The following is a 21825-nucleotide window of genomic DNA, read 5'->3' as shown; positions in this document are numbered from 1 at the left end:
TGATGCTCCCAACAGTGGAGACAGGTAGGCCCAACTCCTTGGAAAGGGTTTTGTACCCCTTGCCAGCCTTGTGACCCTCCACGATCTTGTCTCTGATGGCCTTGGAATGCTCCTTTGTCTTTCCCATGTTGACCATGTATGAGTGCTGTTCACAAGTTTGGGGAGGGTCTTAAATAGTCAGAAAAGGCTGGAAAAAGAGATAATTAATCCAAACATGTGAAGCTCATTGTTCTTTGTGCCTGAAATACTTCTTAATACTTTAGGGGAACCAAACAGAATTCTGGTGGTTTGAGGGGTTGAATAATAAATGACCCTCTGAATAAACTTTTCACAATTTAAAAAAAAATTAAACAAAGAAATAACATTCTTTTTTGCTGCAGTGCATTTCACACTTCCAGGCTGATCTACAGTCCAAATGTCACAATGCCAAGTTAATTCCGAATGTGTAAACCTGCTAAATCTGCAGGGGGTTGAATACTACTTGTAGGCACTGTATTTGCAGTCACCTGCCTACCCAATCCTGGTGCTGGAGAATCCTCACAGTGCGCGCAATGTGACTGCAGACTTGCACCCTAAGACTGAACAACTCCCTGTACACGCAGTACAGATGTCTACATTGCATAGATTACAGCAGTGTTCCCCAACGCCGGTCCTCAAGAACCAATAGCAGGTCATGGTTTTTGGATTTCCTTAGTGTTGCTCAGGTGATAATTCCATCACCTAGGCAATACTAAGGAAATCCAGAAAAGAAGATCTATTGGTTGCTCTGGAGAACTGAAGTTGGGAACACTGGGTTGAAGAATAAAGTTCCTGAAATAATGCGCTTTGCTGTTCAATTAAGTGAGGTTTTGTACACAACTGAGTGTGAAAAAATAGAAGTATACAGGTTAAAATGAAACCTTGCAACTAAACTGTCCATTTACTGTGCACATTTTGTCTACTGAGCAGTGCGTCTGCGACAGTCAGTGCTACTTCTGATGACCTCTGCATTTCATTGATGGATTTCTGTACTGATATAAGACCACATCAGCACAATGGGCTGATTATTGAGGCCGCTCCCTCACAGTGCTCATGTGTCATTATGATATTGATTGAATTCAGAATCATGTCACTATTTTTCCTAACTCATTTCAGACTTCTAGGAAAGGCCTTTGGGCACTGCACACCTAATAAGGCTGAGTTCACACGTGTCGTTTTTTTCGCGTTTCCGCGGCGGTTTTAACCGCGGGATTTTGCCGCGAAAAATAAGCATCCCATGCATTCCTATGGGATTCCGCAATGCTGTGCTAATGTTGCGGTTTTTACCGCGTTGGAATCGCTTCACGGTAAAAACCGCAGCATGCTCATTAATTTTGCGGAATCGCGGCGATCCCGCACCCATAGGAATTCATTGTTCCGCTTCCTTCCCGCATGTGGCTGTGCACACCATGCAGAAAGTAAGCAGAACATTTGCGGATGGTACCCACGGTCCGGAGGAGAGGAGACTGTCCTCCGGGCTTTGGGTACCATATCCCTGTAAAAAATAGAAATTAAAATAAAAAATATTGCTATTCTCGCCTTCCGGCGTCCCGCGCAGCCTTCCCGCCTCTCTCCACGCTCTCGTTCCCAGTAATCCTTTGCGAAAATGCCCGCGATGGCGTCCGTTCTCGCGGGATCGCGAAGTCTCGCGGTCATTCGCGCGACGTCATCGCGAATGACCGCGAGACATCGCGATCCCGCGAGAACGGACGTCATCGCGGGCATTTTCGCAAAGGATTACTAGGAACGGCTGCGCGGGACGTCGGAAGGTGAGAATAACACCATTATTTTTTTTTACATTCTATCTTTTACTACTGATGCCGCATAGGCGGCCTCAATAGTAAAAACTTGGTCACACTTGTCAAACACTATGTTTGACGAGTGTGACCAACCTGTAAATCAGTTCTCCAAGCGATGCTACAGATCGCTTGGAGAACGCTAGCATTTTGCAAGCTAAATACGCTTGCAAAATGGTAGTTTTTTCGCGGGAATTTAAAATGCAATTTTCCCGCTGACTGCAATTCCGGAATTCTCGCGGTAATTTCCGCGAGAGATCCGGTACGTGTGCACGTAGCCTAAGGGTTTATTCTTGGAGGATAGGTTTTGGTTTATATATATATATATAATTCTTCACACATAAGGGGTTTACTTTCCATTTTCTCTTTCATTCCATAGAAGGTGTATTGTACCAGCTCTCCAAAAAAAGGGCAGAATGTGAGCCCCTACAGAACATGGCTGTGTTCCCACCACACGTTGCAGGTTTTGGGCTTTTGATATGCAGAAATAGACAGATGGTTGAAGTAATAGAATAAAGGAATTCAACAGGGTTGCGATAGGTTTCTGTAGGCTGATGTGATTCTGGACCAGACGGCAATGGGAAATCTTAGTAACAGCTTTAAAAGGGAGTGTGTCATCCCCAATGGACACTAAACTATGCATATCGCGGTAGCGGGGATATAGTTCTTGCAAAAATCACCTGTTTATTTTAATTGCTGCGTGCGTTCTACAGTAACTAAAGTTTAACCAATTATGCTAATAGGGGTGCTCAGTGCAGCTTTGTACCCACTAGTTCTACATGCACTGGTGATTGACAGCATTGGCGTGCCTGAGCCATATCTGCAGCCACAGCTGGTCCCCGGCAGACCACCACTGCCACTTACAGGCAGGGCTGTGGAGTCGGTAAGCCAAACCTGCGACTCCGACTCCTAAATTTCCCTTACCATGACTCCCACATATATTGCTTATATTTAAGTGAAAAATTTATTGTAGTACAATGTAAACATCAGACATTTAATGCTTTTTTTGATCTAATAATCAAGCTATTTAGATAGAACATAATATACATTTATTGGAATACAACTTTAGAACACAAAAAACTGTAATAAATTGTAAATATGTAATACACTATGTAATATCGAATATATATATATATATATATATATATATATATATATATATATATATATATATATATAATAACACTATGTAATAAGTAAGTGGCAAAAAACAGTTTTCAACAAAAACATACTAAATAACATTTGTGCAGGCTATGAATTTGTTCTAGGAAATAGAATTGCCTCCATCAGATCCTCCTTCATAGATGACCTAAAATCTGACCTAATAATTTTAAGGCCAGAGAACAACCTCTCTACACTAACTTGGGTTGGAGGCAAAGCCGTGACCACATGGGCAACATCTCTAACAATTTCCAAGTATAAAGGAATTGCGTCATGCACAGTCAGTTTTGATGAACGGTTGAATTTTTCTATTTCTTTGAGAGAAAGTGAAACATTTTGCTGAAATATGGTCAATCTTCTTGCTATCAGGGACGGAGTGAAATCTTTTTCCTTGCGACAACGCTTTGCCTGCTCCATATCATCCAAATACTTGTCAAAGTCAAACTCCTCATCTGATGAGGATGAAGATATGGCAGCAGTAGCACTGTCAGGACCCAAGTCCTCTTGCGCCTGGCAGTCCTCCTGTAGGCCACTCTTCCTAACTGCTACCTCAGTCAGAGCTTCTTTTCCTTTAGTAAGCCGATGACTTGGGTCCACATAAACAGCTGCCAGAAAAATTTTATTTTCCAATAGCTCTGTCTCTCTCTGTTTCATTGAAGCAGAAATGCCATCTGCGATTAAACCTCCTCTTTGGGACAGGCAAAATAGCAAGTTCTTCCACTCCCTTATGAAAATGCCAGGAGTTAAATCCTCAGCTTGTAACTTTTTAGTCACGGTAAATGGGTGATTAAGCAATTACTTCAATTCAGCCACCTGTGTCCATTGACCTTCATTTAGGGTTACCTGAGGGTTCACCATATCTATAAGAAATGGTTTTAGTTCAAGCAATCGCTCAATCATTAAATAAGTGCTGCCCCACCGAGTGGCTTGATCGACAATTGCCCCTTTCCCAGCACGTCTCTTCAAGATGGAATAAATTTTAGGGGTTCTGGCGGCAATAACCAATTTCCTCACTTTTCCAATCAGATTTCCAGCATGTCCCTCTTGCAGACTATCTCTTATTGCCAGCTGCAGCGTGTGCACAACACAGCGCATGTGATGAATAGGAAAGTGTTTTGAAGCAGCTTCAACAAGATCATCTATTTCTAAAGTATAATTTTGCTGTTCTTCTGTTGTAATATCTGTTTGTTCCTCAGTTGCATGAACGGGACTGTGGCCTTCCATCTCCAACATACTGAATGTGAAATGTTCTTCTAGCTGTTGTTCATTACTCTCATTCATCAGCTTAATTGTACTTATCATGTTTGAAGCATTGTCCGTTACAATAGCAAGAACCTGTTCTTTTTTGAGTTCGCAATCTTGCAGAACTTTTTCCACTAAGGCCTGGAGAAACTGGCTGCTGTGATGAGCTTTAGTATCTTTTATTGCCAGTGTCTTGGTAACAATTTCTTTGTTGTCATAAACATATCGAAAATTGATGGCAAAATAGTTCACTCTGTGACGTGTGCAGGCATCCATTTTAAGAAACATGAAGCGTCTTTTGAGAGTCTTTTTAAGATCTTCCTTTTACAGAGAGCACATAATAATCACCTACAATATTAGCATTAGTTACCTTCCTGTGACAGAGATGAGCAGCAGTACTTTCACTTTCTCCAGCTCGGGGCCCAGGAATCCTGTGCAGGGCAGGCACCCCTCCTCTCTCTGGTGAAGAGGGCAGAAGACAGGACAGAGGAGGGGAGATTGCCCCCTGCAGTCTAGAGCCTGTGCAGGACGGGAGCACTGCAGCATACAAGTGAGTTTTGCGTGCCCCTGCTTCTAGGGGGGGGCAGCTGCCCCTCGCTGGCTACGGCCATGATTCACACAGTGTTTTTGCAGTAAAATGCAGTGACTCTGGGCATCCCAGCAAAGTCAGTGGGTTTCAAGATATGACATTCAGACACATCGTTTTGTGAGGATCCGTTTTTGGGCTCAAAAACATATCCTCACAAGGAATGAGCATGTCAGTTTGTGCGGTGTTTTTCTAATCTGCTTTTGCTATTGAAAACATTATCTATGAGCTCAAAAACCTTTCAGGTGATGCGTTTTTTTAAAAAATCTGATCTGCTTTTGCAGCTGAAAAACGTATCCTTAAAAAATGCAGCAAAAACGCTGTGTGTGAATGTAGCCTTAGACCAGGAATAGAACAGTCATTTATAGGACATTTCATAACTTTCCCAAATTCCTATGAAAAAATATTCAGCACATTCTGCATTGAATTACTGTACCCAATTTATTATATATTTTAGGAGTCGGAGTCGGTCCATTTTACACCGACTCCCAGTCCACCAAAATGAGCTCCGACTCCACAGCCCTGCTTACAGGGAAGGAGGCCTGGGCAAAACCAGTGGGCAGAATAATGTTGGCCAGGCTGAGGATGTGCTGAGCATCCTAATTGGCATGTTTGATAAAACTTCATTTTTTTGCAAATCAAGTCCAATCAGTCAATGGATCCAGATTCGGAGTACCCCCTAACGGTTAAGAATGGGTTTTCTTGTTTCCCACTCATTAGAGATTTTATGGTTTAGGGTATTTTCTCATAGCGGGGTACTTTTGTCACACTGTGTTTCAGCACTGCAGGTCTTTTAGGCAATGGATATACTCGAAGCTCCTCTTCTCGTTGATGGCTTGTCTGGAATGTGCATAGGCAGCCAGGAGTGAATGAATTCATTTTCCGCAGCTCGTACATTAGACGTGTAGCATGGCTAGAGCCGTGATCAGGCCTGTCGGGGCCACGGCTCGTGCATAGCTGCTGTATGATATGTATGCGAATGTCTGGAGGCAGAATCGTGGAGCTCGTGTGTGATCTCCAGACCTGGCACAGAGGTTGTGCTGGATCTCTAATGTTCCATACTGGTGGAGACCTGTATATATGGTCTTGGCTTTGAAAAAATTTTTTTTCTACAGTGAGAGTGACTCTGTTATTATGTGACTTCCACTGTTTACTAAAGGAGTTTTATGACAAATCTCTCACCTCCGAATCGTGCTACAACAGTAATGTACCTACCAACAGTAACGCTACTGGTTCTGCACAGGTTTCGTACAATCAAATGTTTTAGGCTATGTTCACATGTTGGGTTTTTTTTTTTTTTTGCTGCGTTTTTTCTGTGGAAGCAAAACCTGCTCTGGCAGTAAAGAAACAGGTTTTGCTGCGTATTTATCAGGTATGCCCCCCCCCCCCCCCCCCCCAAAAAAAAAAAAAAAAAAAAAATGATGCAACTTCCTTAGGTTTGTGCACGTATTCTTTGGTTTCTATGGGTGAAAAAACTCTGAAAGAAGTGACATGTTGCAGTTTTCACAAATGCAGCAGTTTTCCAATTCAGTCAGGAAAAAAGATGTGTGCGAGAGATTTCTGAAGTCTCATTGATTTGGCTAATACTGTAAAACGCAGCTGACAATTTACATAAAAAAACAAAATGTGTGAAGATAGCCTTAGGGTATGTGCAGGCAATCCGGAAGAGGCAGCGCTTTGGACGCAGCACATGTCCGCTGTGTTCAAAGTTCTGCCGTCTATTGAACGCAGATGAATTCAGCGTCCAATACATTCTATTGATGTAATTTCTAGTCTCCGCAAGAGAAATTGACATGCTGCGGTGGTCTGGAGTAACACGCCACATATCCGTCTTCACGGGTGATCCGTGGGCATCACTGGACGCACAGTGGACATGGGATTTCTTGAAGCCCCATCCACTATGCTGTAACATCTGGACGCTTCAGGTTGGACGCTGCACAAGTACACAGCGTCCAACCCGCAGCGATTACTGATCGTCTGCACATACCTAATAGTGGTAAAACCTGACTTCATCAGTACTGAGAGATGATTGGTCACATTAGTTTCCACACTCCAGTCCTCATGGCTCCCTAGAGGTCATGTTTTCTGGATTTCCATAGTATTGCACAGGTGAGAGATTCCTGATGCCTTGATCATCCTTCCACCACCTGTGCAATAAATACTAAGGAAATCCTGCAAACATCACAGATCCGTCAACCTTTACTCATGTAGCTGATAAGAAAACCCTCTAGGTCCAGACATCCATTATGCAGAAATTTTTTGGGAAGATGTTTTTTTTTCCCCAAAGTTTACCAAAAGTGTGAACCCCAAGTTCTCTTGCTTAAAAGGCCGAAAAACGTGTGCTTCATGTACACAAATGTCTGCAACCGGTTTCTCCACGTATTGCTTATGAAAGCTGTTGACAAATACAAATGAGTTTATCGTCTGATTAATTTTGTGCTTGTGTATAATCCATGTTCTCCCTAAGGTTGGCAGTGTTTAGTTCGGTGGTTTTCATTTAGTTTGTGGTTGCTTTAGGAATGTCGAGTGAAGTCATTCATCTCTCTAGTTTCCATGCCCTATCACCAGAGGTAAATCGCTGAGCACTGTGTGTAATCCAATACCTCTTACTACATGACACGTGTTTATCCAGGAGGACTATATTTTAGGTTGTTTTTGTACCCGTTGTGATCAATAAGGAGCAGACTTAATGACTCTCCCGTTTATGAGAAGGTATCCTATCCACTTGATATGGCTCATCATGGCCTTCACATCGTGGGCTGTCATTGGTATAGAAGGGTCACGTCCTCTTTTCCCTAGTCAGGTTGAGTAACTTTTTCTTCAGTATCACCCAACAGATTGTAATGGTTTGCTGTATCTTATTTATAAGCATGATTTAAGTACAAGAACTCAGCTGCAGTTTTTAGTCATGGACTTCAAATCAGTCCATTTTTAGGTGAAGGAACATTCTTGGCAGATACGGTGTAAGGACTAGTGCAGGGCATCAAGGAGTGATTTTCGGTAAATTGTCCCTGTCCTTTCAACAAACTTTACATAAATCAATAGTACAGACAAATATAAGAAACTGGAAACCTGCTTCTTTCTCCACTTAGTAGCCAATTCTTCTCCCTGCCTCCTGACCTCATCCTTCACTTTGAAAAACTGCTAAAATTAATCTTGGACAGAGCAAGACACACTACCAGCTCTCAGGAATATCGGGTGGCAGCTCCCATTGAAGTCAATAGAGGGGGGAAAGCGGAGGAACGGGGTGAGATACAGACACAGGCACATAATCTGCGTAGCAGCCTTTACCTAAGTGCAGGATTCACAGCCACATTGTTGAGTTCTGTTTAATCTCCTCCAGGTTGCCACTTCTGTCTGTATGCTGCAGAGAACAGGAATTCATCTCTGTATGTTCTGTGTATGGGAGACAACATGGCAGCTACTCTCAACCCTATAGCTCAGAGACTACTGACAATCAGAGATGTAGCATACAGGAGGAAAAACTGGTCAAAAATAATCCTAGATACAAGTTGTATCATTGCAGAAATTGTTGTTCCTCAGGTAAACACTGCAGCTTATTCTATCAAGCTGTCAGATCTTCTTTAAATTCCTGTGTCATGCATCTGTCCCATGGGTAGGTCCGCCTGGATGTAGACGAGGCAGGTTATAGTCTGACGCCAACCAGCTTTGCTTGAGTTTCTCCTGTAGATTTGTCTGTGACTCCACTGTGGATTTATTCCGTTTTACCTTATAAATGGCAATGTGTGGCATCTGCAGTGACCAGTCACGGGTTAATTTCTCTGCAGATTGCCAATGGTTTTTTTTTGGTTTTTTTTTTTACACCACTTGTAAATGAGATTTGGTAAAATGTAATCTACTTTCTGATACTATAATATGCTGTGGATTTTTTTTTTGCCCAGAAAGCCTGTGTTTGCCCTGTGTGAACATACCCTTAGTCTCTGGGCATCATGTTATGAATCAGGAGATGCCGAATAGATTGTGGTGTAGTTTGTGTTATTGAAATCTGTTCATTCTGTGTAGTCAAGTGGGCGGTCCTAATCAGTGTTTGACAGCCTGCCTTGTATAGTGTTCATACAAAGATAATCGCAACGAGCAGAGCAGTGTAAAAAATGGAAATTCTACAAAATCTGTTAATTTTTTTTGCGTCTCCTGTTCGGACTCTGTATTCCCCTTTTAAATGTAATTTTAATCAGTAAAGTACTGAGAGAATTTATTATTCCCCTATCTGCATTAGGAGTGTTTTTGCTAAGTTTTCAAAGCAGACAATTAGTTTGAGGAGTTTCTAGATTGAGAGTTTTTCCGGTTTCAGCTTCAAAAACTCCTAAAACAAAAAAAAAACTCGCTGAGCCCATAGCCATATAAATCAATACACTTCTTTTATGATATTTTCAGATTTTTATGATATGTGGGTGGAGTTTTGAGAGTTACATTCACTTGCACTATACAGTAAATATGGACTTAAAGGGGTTCTCTGGGACATGCATGAGTTTCTGCAGTCACTCTACATCTTGCTGAATCCTAACAGCGTGCAATATACACACCGTTAGGATTACATCCTGTTCGCCTGAAGAAGTGCTCACCACTTGATCCTAGTATACAAATTGCATGCTTCCAGACTAACTTTTTTTTTTTTTTCTTCTTTCAATAAAATATTGTGAGAAACGGGAAAAATAGGTAGTCGGCACGTGGCCGTAAGCATGCAAATCATATACTTGCGTGAAATTAGGATTTGGCAGGATTCACTAAGCGTCTGCAGACCCCCCCCCCCCCCCTTATAAGCCTGACTCTACAGTGGGATATACACTCACTGGCCACTTTATTAGGTACACCTGTCCAACTGTGTGTTAAGACTTAATTTCTAATCAGCCAATCACATGGCGGCAACTCAGTGCATTTAGGCATGTAGACATGGTCAAGACAATCTCCTGCAGTTCAAACCGAGCATCAGTATGGGGAAGAAAGGTGATTTGAGTGCCTTTGAACGTGGCATGATTGTTGGTGCCAGAAGGGCTGGTCTGAGAATTTCAGAAACTGCTGATCTACTGGGATTTTCACGCACAACCATCTCTAGGGTTTACAGAGAATGGTCCGAAAAAGAAAAAAAATCCAGTGAGCGGCAGTTCTGTGGCCGGAAATGCCATGTTGATGCCAGAGGTCAGAGGAGAATGGGCAGACTGGTTCGAGCTGATAGAAAGGCAACAGTGACTCAAATTGCCACCCGTTACAACCAAGGTAGGCAGAAGAGCATCTCTGAACGCACAGTGCGTCGAACTTTGAGGCAGGTGGGCTACAGCAGCAGAAGACCACACTGGGTACCACTCCTCTCAGCTAAGAACAGGAAACTGAGGCTACAATTTGCACAAGCTCATCGAAATTGGACAGTAGAAGATTGGAAAAACGTTGCCTGGTCTGATGAGTCTCGATTTCTGCTGCGACATTCGGATGGTAGGGTCAGAATTTGGCGTAAACAACATGAAAGCATGGATCCATCCTGCCTTGTATCAACGGTTCAGGCTGGTGGTGGTGGTGTCATGGTGTGGGGAATTTTTTCTGGGCACTCTTTGGGCCCCTTGGTACCAATTGAGCATCGTTGCAACGCCACAGCCTACCTGAGTATTGTTGCTGACCATGTCCATCCCTTTATGACCACAATGTACCCAACATCTGATGGCTACTTTCAGCAGGATAATGCGCCATGTCATAAAGCTCGAATCATCTCAGATTGGTTTCTTGAACATGACAATGAGTTTACTGTACTCAAATGGCCTCCTCAGTCACCAGATCTCAATCCAATAGAGCATCTTTGGGATGTGGTGGAACGGGAGATTCGCATCAGGGATGTGCAGCCGACAAATCTGCGCCAACTGTGTGATGCCATCATGTCAATATGGTCCAAAATCTCTGAGGAATGCTTCCAGCACCTTGTTGAATCTCTGCCACGAAGAATTGAGGCAGTTCTGAAGGCAAAAGGGGGTCCAACCCCTTACTAGCATGGTGTACCTAATAAAGTGGCCAGTGAGTGTAGATTGAATGTGAGCATATAATGACATATCAGCCATGTAAATGATGTTTGTCAGGTGCGTTTGATCACTCCATGTCTCTTCTCCCCATGCATTGTGCCTGGTGATGCAGCACTGCTTCTCTGTCCATCTCTTGGGTATAAACACGCACACAGCGCCCTTTACTGCTTCTCTAATGAGATACAGAATTGAGGCAAAGGAAAATGAGATGATAACTTTGTGGCAGCTGAATGACATTTCCAACGATCTGTGGCTCCAGCCTGTCTCCATTAAATGCTCAGCTCCTCTCCACCTTCTGTACGGATGTGGAACATCACACTTGGAGAATCAGAAATGCGAGTCCAAACATGACGTCTCCTCCAAGCTACTGAACATAAAAACCCAGTGCAAATTAACCACAGCTTCATCGGAACAGTCAAGGGTTTCATTTTGGTTTTCTGGGTAACTTGTGTTTTTCCTAGCATTCTTGCTACTAATTTGAAGCAGGAGCTTAAGTCTTGCATGTTCTGACACTACTGCTTTGTGTTTTACTGTACACCTATAATGTTGGGTAGGGAATTACAGCAATTATGAATAGTTTGTCTTGCTTCAATAGAAAAAGGTAATGGTATGAATTAAGCATCATTGATATGGCAAGTACAGTCCTCCACCAGCATCTTGTGGTTACTACTTACCACCAAGTCAACATGCAAAAGCTGGTTGCTTGGTCAATCGTGGGTAGACCTATTTCACGGAAATGACCTTTTATTTGTCAGTCGTGGTGAGCGAGCGTGCTCGGATAAGGTGTTATCCGAGCCATGCTTGTGTGCTAATAGAGTATCCTTGGCACTCTCAAATACTAGGAGTTCCCTCGCCTGCATGTCTCACGGATGTTCTACAGCCGCAACCCAGGCAGGGGTAGCCTAACAGGCAAACCCTGCGTGTGTTGCAGCTGTCGAACAGCCACCAGACATGCAGCCACGGGGACTCAAACATTAGTATTCGAGCACGCCGAGGACACTCTATTGTCACACGAGCAAGGTCGCTCATCACTGGTTTGTCAGTGTTACGAAGATCAAATATAGGATCTTATGAACTATCAGAACAGGGACTGCCATAGTAGACTGATAGTATACACTGGGTGGAAGCTTTGGGGTGCACGCGAGGTGGCTTATATAGCCATCCAGTCAGGTGACCACTGACCACAGGGTCAAAGCCATTAGGTTGGGTAACTTTGAAAGCCTAAGGTGCAAATTGCCCCAGGAGTGATGGTCATGTGTGCCTGAACTCGCTGGGTTTGGAACAACATTTATTTCTATTTCATTTTACCCACTCTTATCCCTTCACACTTTTAAGTACCACCCTTATTCCTCGTCATTTTGGCTGGGGTGGTGAATTTTTAAATATCCCCGATCCCCGTTGAAGGTCCTTCAGTTTTGCATTGGCAAACTTTCATTATTTTATTCAAGGTGTCTCCTTGTTACAAGGACTTTTCAAGGTGTGGTCCCTTATTGGTTCTCTCCTGATCATCGGTCTAGGAGAATGTGTGGCCGTCGGGTACTGCTTTCCCCTCTGCAAACGCACAACTGGCTCTTCCTAAGCTCTGTCGAGGGGAGACAACCGATCCTGGACTTTTGCTGTGTCCTTCTTGTCAGGACGGTGGGATAAATGTTTATTGGGGGTTCATCTCCCTTAGGGAGTGGGCTGCGATAGACTGCATCCTTGTGCTTTTTTTGTGGCGCTTTTTTTTTTTTTTTTTAAGCGTACACGGATGTAGAGCATGATGTTGGGATATCAATAATAAAAAAAAGTGCTTCTGGACCAGTAGTGGCTTGTGAGCCATATGTTCACAGGCTTCATGCTGCTGATGGCAGACTTGTATTTACTGTCCTGATGGTATGCCGTAGTATCTGTGGTAGGTTGGCGTTCACATGGAGTGTTGTATTTATAGTGAACAGCAGCAGTCTTTTGTGGGCTTGTCTGTAACTAATACGGCACGCTTCCTCAGTCTAGAGATGTGATGCATGACCATCGTAATGTGTAACATACTTCCAAGAACTTGGAGTTAAGAGCATCTTGAGAGGAGAAGCTGCATGACCTTTATTCCATGAAGTCTTTTTTATGTAACCCATATAACTTATTCTGTAATTTACTATCTGGAATGTGACCAGCTTAAAAGGACAATGCAGGACTGGAAAGGCACGACAGCCTTTTTATCCAGAAGCAATGACTCTTTTTTTTTTTTCCACTAGTTGTCTGACATATCGCTGAATACTGAGCATTGATCTGCGCATTTGCACAAGGCAGAGCGACTGCTGATGGGATCATTCTGTCCCACACAGGGTGATGTGCTGCAGACAACTAGGATTTTTCTGCTGCAATAAATAATTGTTTTTCAGCTGATTTTAATCTGTTCGCGCATTCGTTGACTCATTAGGCCTCTTTCACACTTCAGTTTTTTGCATCAGTTATAATCCGCCAAAAAGGCAGACAAGCGGATCCGTTCTAAACTGATGTGAACGGATGGCACAGGATCCGTTTTTAGACGGATCCTGAAAATGAAGAAATTTAAAGGAATCGCTGGCCGGGGAGAGAGAGAGAGAAAGAAAAGAATTTTTTTTTTTTTTTGTCCGGCACCCAGAAAGAAATTCGGGTTAAATCAGTGTCTGCAGGATCCGCCAGAGAAAAAAACGTTACAAGCTCCGTTTTGAAATTTTTGAGGATGGTGACGGACAGCAACTTTTGGCGGATCCTCACAAAAAACGGATGTAACGGACAGCAATCCGTCACAATCCGCCATTAATGCAAGTCAATGGGAAAAAAACGGATCCTCAAAAAAAAATTGAGGATCCGTTTTTTTTCAAAACCTAGCGGATTGTGACTGATTGTAAAAAACGGAAGTGTGAAAGAGGCCTTAGTGGTGCCCTGATTTGATCTCGTTTTTACAGTCAACTCTGGGGGGAGTTTAATTTTTTCTTTCTACTGACCAATAAGTAGTTATTGTATTTGCAGTTCCAAGATGGTTGTGTTGTCACTGTTGCCGGACATTAATTAGATTACGTTCAGACATAATGGACATAGTGCTCTCCTCCACTGGGGACTGCTCCACTTCTGGTAGGGCTTCCATCGCGCCTCTGCTCCCGTGGTGACATTCTATCCACAGCTAATCACAGGAGATGTCTGCAGATAATCTGATTAAGGTAGTTGCGTTCCTCTTCCTTGATGTGGATAATAGTGGAAGCCATTGAAGTAAAACACTTTAATCCGTTTAGGAAACCAAAGATGATCACACGTCTTCACTGGAGACAGTATGAAATGTTGGCCTTATTAAAAGATGCCAGATTTTTCTTTTCCCAGCTCTCATGTGGTGCACACCTGCAATCATGGCTGCCTCCTTCCTCCCTCATGCTTGTCACGCTGCCTGACTAGTGAGCTCTTGCTCATTAGTTGAGTTCCCAACTACCTACTGTGAGTAATGGCCGCCTGTGAAATTCCTTCTTCCCAGTTATGAGTTTTGCTGACTAGACGGATTACTTCAGATTAAGGACAGAGTTGTCCGCATGTTTGCTACATTTCTTTAGTATTTACTCATCCCTCGTACTATGATTCTTCATGTATGTTTTTGTTTTGTTCTGCCTCATTTTATATATATATTTTTATGATTGGCAAGGTTTTGAATCTGTAACGTTGTAAGTTTGCTGATCTAGACACATCACTGTTTCAGCAGCTTTTTATGATAGAAGAATAACCTATAAAGATTTGATCGTGAATTTAAATATTCAGTGCCTAAATGTTCTCCCTTTTCCTTTTTTTCTATAGATATGGTGTCAGCCCTGAGAACATTATCCTCTATGGCCAGAGCATTGGCACAGTCCCCACGGTGGACCTAGCGTCACGTTATGAATGTGCAGCTGTTATTCTACACTCTCCCCTTATGTCGGGGCTGCGGGTTGCTTTTCCGGACACAAGGAAGACATACTGTTTTGACGCTTTCCCCAGGTGAGACCACCAATTGCTCGCACTGAAAGTCGTTTTAAGGCCTCGTAGAGACGCATGCATTTTTTATGTATGCAAAAAATATTGTACAAGTGTTATCAGCGTTGTGGATGTGAGTTTCATCAGTCTCTGGCCAATATTTCAGTTATTACCATCAGTGACTTTCATGTATGGATGACTACATTACCAATCCTTTCCCATCCTTGTGCTGTCCATAATTTTTACAAACCCATAGGCTTGTATTGGTAGTTTTTATCCCTAATGCTGGTAAAAAAAAAAAGACGTCCTTGGACAACGGCCTTCATGAAAGACACTCAAATGTGATCATTCCTATAGATTAAAATGGGTAACTGTTCTGTCCGTGACAATCAATGGAACGCATACCTGAAAAGCGGGCGTCCGAACGATGCCTAATGCCAAGCACAATTATACTGATTGTCATCCTCCCAAAAATCAGTAGTTTACGTGAAAACCTGAAACTTTAAAATATACATGGTTTGGGAAAAGGTTCAGAAAAGTATCATGTCACAGAAGGCATAAAACCATGAAAGCATAGGCCCATGGTCACATAGATTTCAAGCACAAATTGTGTCTGAAGCATGCAACGGCAATGTATGTAAAATCTAATATATAATTTACCTTGTAATGTCTTCACTTCCTGTTCCGTCCAGATGTGTCTTGATCCCAGAATTCCAAGCGGCGGAAGTTCACCGACCGCCATATTGGGACGCCCAAGTGATGGGGGTCTCAATATGGAAACTACTGGTGGTACCAGCCTCTTGCGCGGTACCACCAGCGAAACAGCACCGCGCGCCCACACACACACTGTATACACCGTACGCAGCCTCTTGCGCGGTACCACCAGCGGAACACCATCGCGAACACGCCGCCGCCAGGATCAGCCGAATGAGTCATTGACCGCCACCATCTTTGTACAGGAGGAGTGCATGCGCTGTTTTAATGTGACCGCCGCTATCTATCTGCACAAAGATGGCATTGGTCTGATTTACTGCGCCTGCGAGAATTCCGCACAGGCGCAGTGAATCATTTGGCTGATCCCGGCGGCAGATGTGCGACGTGTCTACAGGCAGAGGAAGCCGGTCACATTAAAGGGGTTTTCCCAAAAACGAAAGGTCATTTTAAAAATTGTCTGTGTCTGACCGTGTACGGAGCATACCTCATCTCCTGGACAAGGAGGAAGCAAAAGACAATACTGACATTACAGCAGGGGATCACAGAGGATTCATTTTGTGAGGTAAAATATTTCACTGACTGTTTTTAAATAATATTTTACCTCACAAAATATATCCTCTGCGATCTCCTGCTGTAATGCCAGTGAAAGAGAGACAAGGGGGCTAGCACATGGGGTAGACAGGTCAGAGAAGAGAGGGAGAGCACAGACGGGAGAAGTCAGCACATGGGGGAAGAGAGAGTGGATAGGTGGGTGAGCACATGAGGGGAGAGATTCTCAACGCTGCAAAGCCTGCCCCCATCGTGACATTACCACCCTCCCAAAGCGATAGCGTCAGGCCTCCATCTAGTGGGTTAATAAATGTATATATCACTCATCCACACAGATTAATGAACACCGTGCTCTGGAAGCACAACTTATTTTAGTGCCTGGCATCACCTGGAGAATTTTTCTCCGCATACTATTTATCCAGTGTCTCCTTACCAGAACTTCCTTCATCGTGCAGAGCCTGTTCAGTATTAGGATGCTAAGCGTTCTGCACTGGTCCCATCATCTTGGCCTCATAACTATAATACTTTTATTCTCTAAAATTACAGCTTATTTTCAGCATTTGATTACCCTGACATTTCAGGGAAAAAATGTTTCAGCTGTGGAGGAACTGTCCACAGACTGTGCTGCTAAATATTGGCTCCCTCTCTTGTCGGAAGAGCAGTCAGCCAAGGGAACGATTCCAGGTTTTTTCTAACGTGCAAATATTATTTAATAAGGAAGTAAATGAAAAATCAGTGTCTGAAATGTCCTGTACTAGTGAAGCCGGAGCAAAGGGAAATGTCAACATTGTTATGAAATTCAGTTCACTTTAACCATAGGAGTTTCTAGGTTTTTGATGAGAAAGGTTGAACTTGATGGACATAGTTATATAGGTTGAGAAAAGGCCTATCATCTGCTGTATTCAGTTGTATTTTGTGTCTAACATAATTACCATTTTCATGTTTGCTCTCAGTGAATGGAAACATTCTTGTCATTATCAAAAAGCTAAACACCAGGCTAGACTTAGAGAACCTGTCACCATGAAAATGCAGTCCTATCTTCTGGCACCATGTTATAGAGCAGGACGAGCAGAGTAGGTTGATTTTCATAGTTTTTGAAAAAGGATTCAGTGTTAACTTTTTTTTTTTCATCATTTACTCCTCTGGTCTTTCTGAGATTTTCAGTCCAGTGGACTGTCCGATCAGCGACTGACAGCTATCTCTACGCACACGTATATATAAAGAAAGCTGTCAGTCGCTGATCGGACTGCCCGCTGGACTGAAAATCTCCGAAAGACCAGAAGTTTTGATGATTAAACCAGAGGTTATATAGAATCTTTTCTCACAAAACTAGAAATTAACCCTCCCCTCCCCGTTCTACAACATGGTGCCTGCAGATTAGGCTATACTTTCATGGTGACCGGTTCACTTCAAGACCTCTCAATGGAGAGTTGCGGAGGCAGCGCTCGGAGGTAAATGTAGCAGCTTTAGGTAAAGTATCTGGCTTAAATCCAGGTTTCATAGCTTACAGGGGTTGCTTAGGCTGGATACTATTCTTAGGGTATGTGCACACGGTGCGGATTCTGCTGCGGCTCCGCAGCGTTTCTGCAGCTGTGGGTCCGCAGCAGATTTAGGTGCGTTGTACAGTACCATTGTTTTCAATGGTAAACTGGAAAATGCAGTGCACATGCTGCAGATTTTTCAGCGCAGTTTTGCTGCGGTTTACAATCCGCAGCATGTCAATTCTTTTGTGCAGAAACGCTGCGGTTTCACACCTCATCCATTATGAGGTGTAAAATCGCAGGGCAAAACCGCAGATAAACCGCAGGACTTTAGTCCTGCGGATTTATCTACGGTTTTTACTACAAAATCCGCAGAGGCAAAAAACTCCATGTGCACATAGCCTTAGCTTGCAAAAATCTTAGTTATTTGTAGGTTTTCACACCCTGGAGGAAATGGTCTGAAGATGCATTTCCCTAGCCTAGATATCAGAAGAGCGATGCCATCATCGGTGGGATGCGACTCCTGAGGTACCCTCCAACAACAAGGACATGGCAGCAGCAATATGAAAGTGATGTGCCTCTTCTTTCATGTCTGCTTTGCTTAGGTTTCCTTAAGGGTCTCTGATCTTCTCTTTATAGCCAACGACCCCGAAGAAAGCCAGGTGTAGATGAAGTGGGACATAACGGAGCTAACGTCACTTCTGTTTTATTCTAGGAATTGGGGGCTCACTGCTTCGACCCCCGGCTGACTACATGCTAAAAATGTCTGTCTAAAAATATACCCCTTTCAGCTTAGACATGTTGTGAATGTAAAGTGTATGTGATTTCTACTACTAAGTCTTTCTTTTTTTGTTCCTTTCAGCATTGACAAAATATCCAAGGTGACATCTCCTGTACTAATAATCCATGGAACTGAAGATGAAGTGATTGATTTCTCCCATGGCCTGGCAATGTACGAGCGCTGCCCCCGGGCTGTTGAGCCTCTTTGGGTGGAAGGCGCAGGGCACAATGACATAGAGCTGTACGCGCAATATCTAGAAAGATTAAAGCAGTTCATATCTCATGAGTTACCCAACTCTTGAGAGCCTCCTCCTGTCTTACCTCATTTACTGTGAACGGCAGATGCGACGAGTCTGTAAAGACGTGTCCACTATGGTGCTGGGCAAATTCTACCAGTGCCCAAAACATGCCCGCACTGGGGCTGGATTACTCAGATCAAGCATCCCGTGGCATCAGTCTTTCTTTTCTTCGTTTAATTTCTCTTGTTCATGTGCTGTCAGCTGCTGTAATTAAAATCTCAGCCTTTTAGAGGAGACCACACACACAAAAAAAAAGAATCTGGAGTCTCATTTTCTAGAGCACAGTTTATAGAACATGTTTACACGATAATATTTTGGAGGTCAAATCCCATCACAACCGCTCTGGGGGCCGCTGGCTTTCTTTTTGGATCTGATGCAGAATTTTACCTGATTAATACGTATATTCTACTTCAATGGATGATCTTTTTTTAACTGAATCAAGAGGAGTTTTGCTTGTTTGGTAAATCATATAATAATGTGGTATTGTGATGGGGCATTTCCTGGCAGATTTATAAATCTTGGTAGGATGTTGAATAATTCAAGTATTTATCCTTGGTAAATTATTTCCATTAACTATCATGTACGACGAGTAAACGGATAGAGTTCCTAGATCATTATTTAATAATCTCTTGACAAATTCTTACTCTTGGCTCGTGGGACTTTCGCATAAGCAAAATGTGATGTAAAAATTTTAATGTGAACATTTGAGTAGACGATGTAACTCCTTTATCTTCCGTTTCTGCATTCCACATAGGTTCTGTTTGTCCGTCTCCACATTTAAGTCTTGCTTTTCTGTTGGTTTCCTGTCCTTGACAAACGACTGGCCCGTTTTTTAAACAACTTTAAGGGTTTTGTTAACTTTTTATCCCCAGATTCGTTTTCTTTTTCTATTATGTGATTTTTATAAGGCTTTGTGAGGGGAAAATCTGTAAGAATACAAAACTTAACTTCCGTTTGTAGTACATGTTCCTTTTTTTGACACTGGAAAGGCACAAAGTATAACACTACATGTTTGAGTCTGAACATGTCCCCTCGCTGGAGAGATGCAGGCTCGGCTCGGTTCTTTATTCCTGTGGATTAACAGGTGAACATCCCTTTATCCTGATCTCTGGCATTTAAGGGATTGTGGTCCTGAAATATACTGTGAGTCTAAGAAATTGTTTTAACAGAATATGCTCTGATTTGTTTCTTGTTGCTTGAGGAAAGTACTGCAATTGTGTTGGAATAAAGAATGCATGGAAAGGAGATCTACAGTCTGCCATTGCTTTATTCATTCTGGACAAATAGGATTTATTGCCAGAAAGTTATTTCTATGTACATACCCATCAGCCATAATAATACCCCCTGCATTTCTATTGTTTAGGCCCCCCCTTGTGCCAAAAAAGCCTCTCTGACCTGTCAAGGCATTGACACCCTAAAATCTCTGACTGTGTCCTATTGTATCTGGAGGTAAAGAAACATTTACACTGCTAGATAATCAAGCAATTGTTAAAAACACTTGTTTTGTGATTTGTAATGACTTGTAAACAGGCGGCCAATCAACCAGTGAACAAAGTGCTCATTGATCAGGTAAAATTATCTTTTGTGCAGCCAAAACGATCATCGTTCTCGAAGGTGCATCATCCTGGTGCCACAGCCCCAGATCCTGAAAAACTGAAACTCTACGGGTCTTGGAAAATGGTGACAAACGTAAAAAAACTTTTCATACGAACGTCTGGAATATATACCGTATATATTTTTTTTCACCATTTAAATAAAAACAAAATTGCATGTTTGGTATCTGCGTACTCGCACTGAACTAGGAATCATATTGCTGGGTCAGTTTTACCATATAGTGAACATGTTAAATATGAAAAATAAAATTGTGGAATTGCACTTTTTTTTTTTTTTTTTTTTGTAATTTCACCGCACTTGGAATGTTTTCCCCATTTTCCAGTACACTATGTGGTAAAATCAATGGTGTCATTCAAAAGAACGAACAAACAACAAAACTGAGAAAGAAAATGCAACAGGGTCTTAACCGTTAACAAAAAAGTGGCAAGGCATTGGATCCACTCACCTTTGGTTGCTTCAGAGCAACATGTAACTGGCATGAAATACAGTTGTGGCCAAAAGTATTGACACCCCTGCAATTCTGTCAGATAATACTCGGTTTCTTCCTGAAAATGATTGCAAACACAAATTCTTTGGTATTATCTTCATTTAATTTGTCTTAAATGAAAAAACACAAAAGAGAAAGAAGCAATTAGCAAAACATTGATCATTTCACACAACTCCAAAAATGGGCCAGACAAACGTATTGGCACCCTCGGCCTAATACTTGGTTGCACAACCTTTAGCCAAAATAACTGCAACCAACCGCTTCAATGAGTTTCTTACAATGCTCTGCTGGAATTTTAGACCATTCTTCTTTGGCAAACTGCTCCAGGTCCCTGATATTAGAAGGGTGCCTTCTCCAAACTGCCATTTTTAGATCTCTCCACAGGTGTTCTATGGGATTCAGGTCTGGACTCATTGCTGGCCACCTTAGAAGTCTCCAGTGCTTTCTCTCCAACCATTTTCTAGTGCTTTTTGAAGTGTGTTTTGGGTCATTGTCCTACTGGAAGACCCATGACCTCTGAGGGAGATCCAGCTTTCTCACACTGGGCCCTACATTATGCTGCAAAATTTGTTGGTAGTCTTCTGACTTCATAATGCCATGCAAACGGTCAAGCAGTCCAGTGCCAGAGGCAGCAAAGCAACCCCAAAACATCAGGGAACCTCTGCAATATTTGACTGTAGGGACCGTGTTCTTTTCTTTGAATGCCTCTTTTTTTTCTCCTGTAAACTCTATGTTGATGCCTTTGCCCAAAAAGCTCTACTTTTGTCTCATCTTACCAGAGAACATTCTTCCAAAACATTTTAGGCTTTTTCAGGTAAGTTTTGGCAAACTCCAGCCTGGCTTTTTTATGTGTCGGGGTAAGAAGTTGGGTCTTCCTGGGTCTCCTACCATACAGTCCCTTTTCATTCAGATGCCGACTGATAGTACGGGTTGATACTGTTGTACCCTCGGACTGCAGGGCAGCTTGAACTTGTGTGGATGTTAGTCGAGGTTCTTTCCGCACAATCTTGCGTTGAAAGCTCTTGTCAATTTTTCTTTTCCGTCCACATCTAGGGAGGTTGGCCACAGTGCCATGGGCTTTAAACTTCTTGATGACACTGCGCACGGTAGACACAGGAACA

General features: G+C 42.7%; 1 protein-coding gene across 1 annotated transcript in view; it reads left to right on the top strand.

The window, feature by feature from the left end:
- The window catches only part of ABHD17C (abhydrolase domain containing 17C, depalmitoylase), a 44793-nt gene extending 24945 nt beyond the window's left edge, over nucleotides 1-19848 (top strand). Inside the window, exons 2-3 of the mRNA XM_073568671.1 lie at nucleotides 14625-14804; nucleotides 18387-19848. Coding sequence (XP_073424772.1) covers nucleotides 14625-14804; nucleotides 18387-18606 — 400 coding nt within the window. The 3' untranslated portion in view covers nucleotides 18607-19848. The remainder of the gene's footprint in view (nucleotides 1-14624; nucleotides 14805-18386) is intronic.
- The last annotated feature ends 1977 nt before the right edge of the window (nucleotides 19849-21825 follow it).

This window comes from Dendrobates tinctorius, unplaced genomic scaffold, assembly GCF_039654945.1.
Source record: "Dendrobates tinctorius isolate UK_male_01 unplaced genomic scaffold, ASM3965494v1 ptg000022l, whole genome shotgun sequence".
Taxonomy (NCBI): domain Eukaryota; kingdom Metazoa; phylum Chordata; class Amphibia; order Anura; family Dendrobatidae; genus Dendrobates; species Dendrobates tinctorius.
This window is presented reverse-complemented; position numbering and strand designations above follow the sequence as displayed.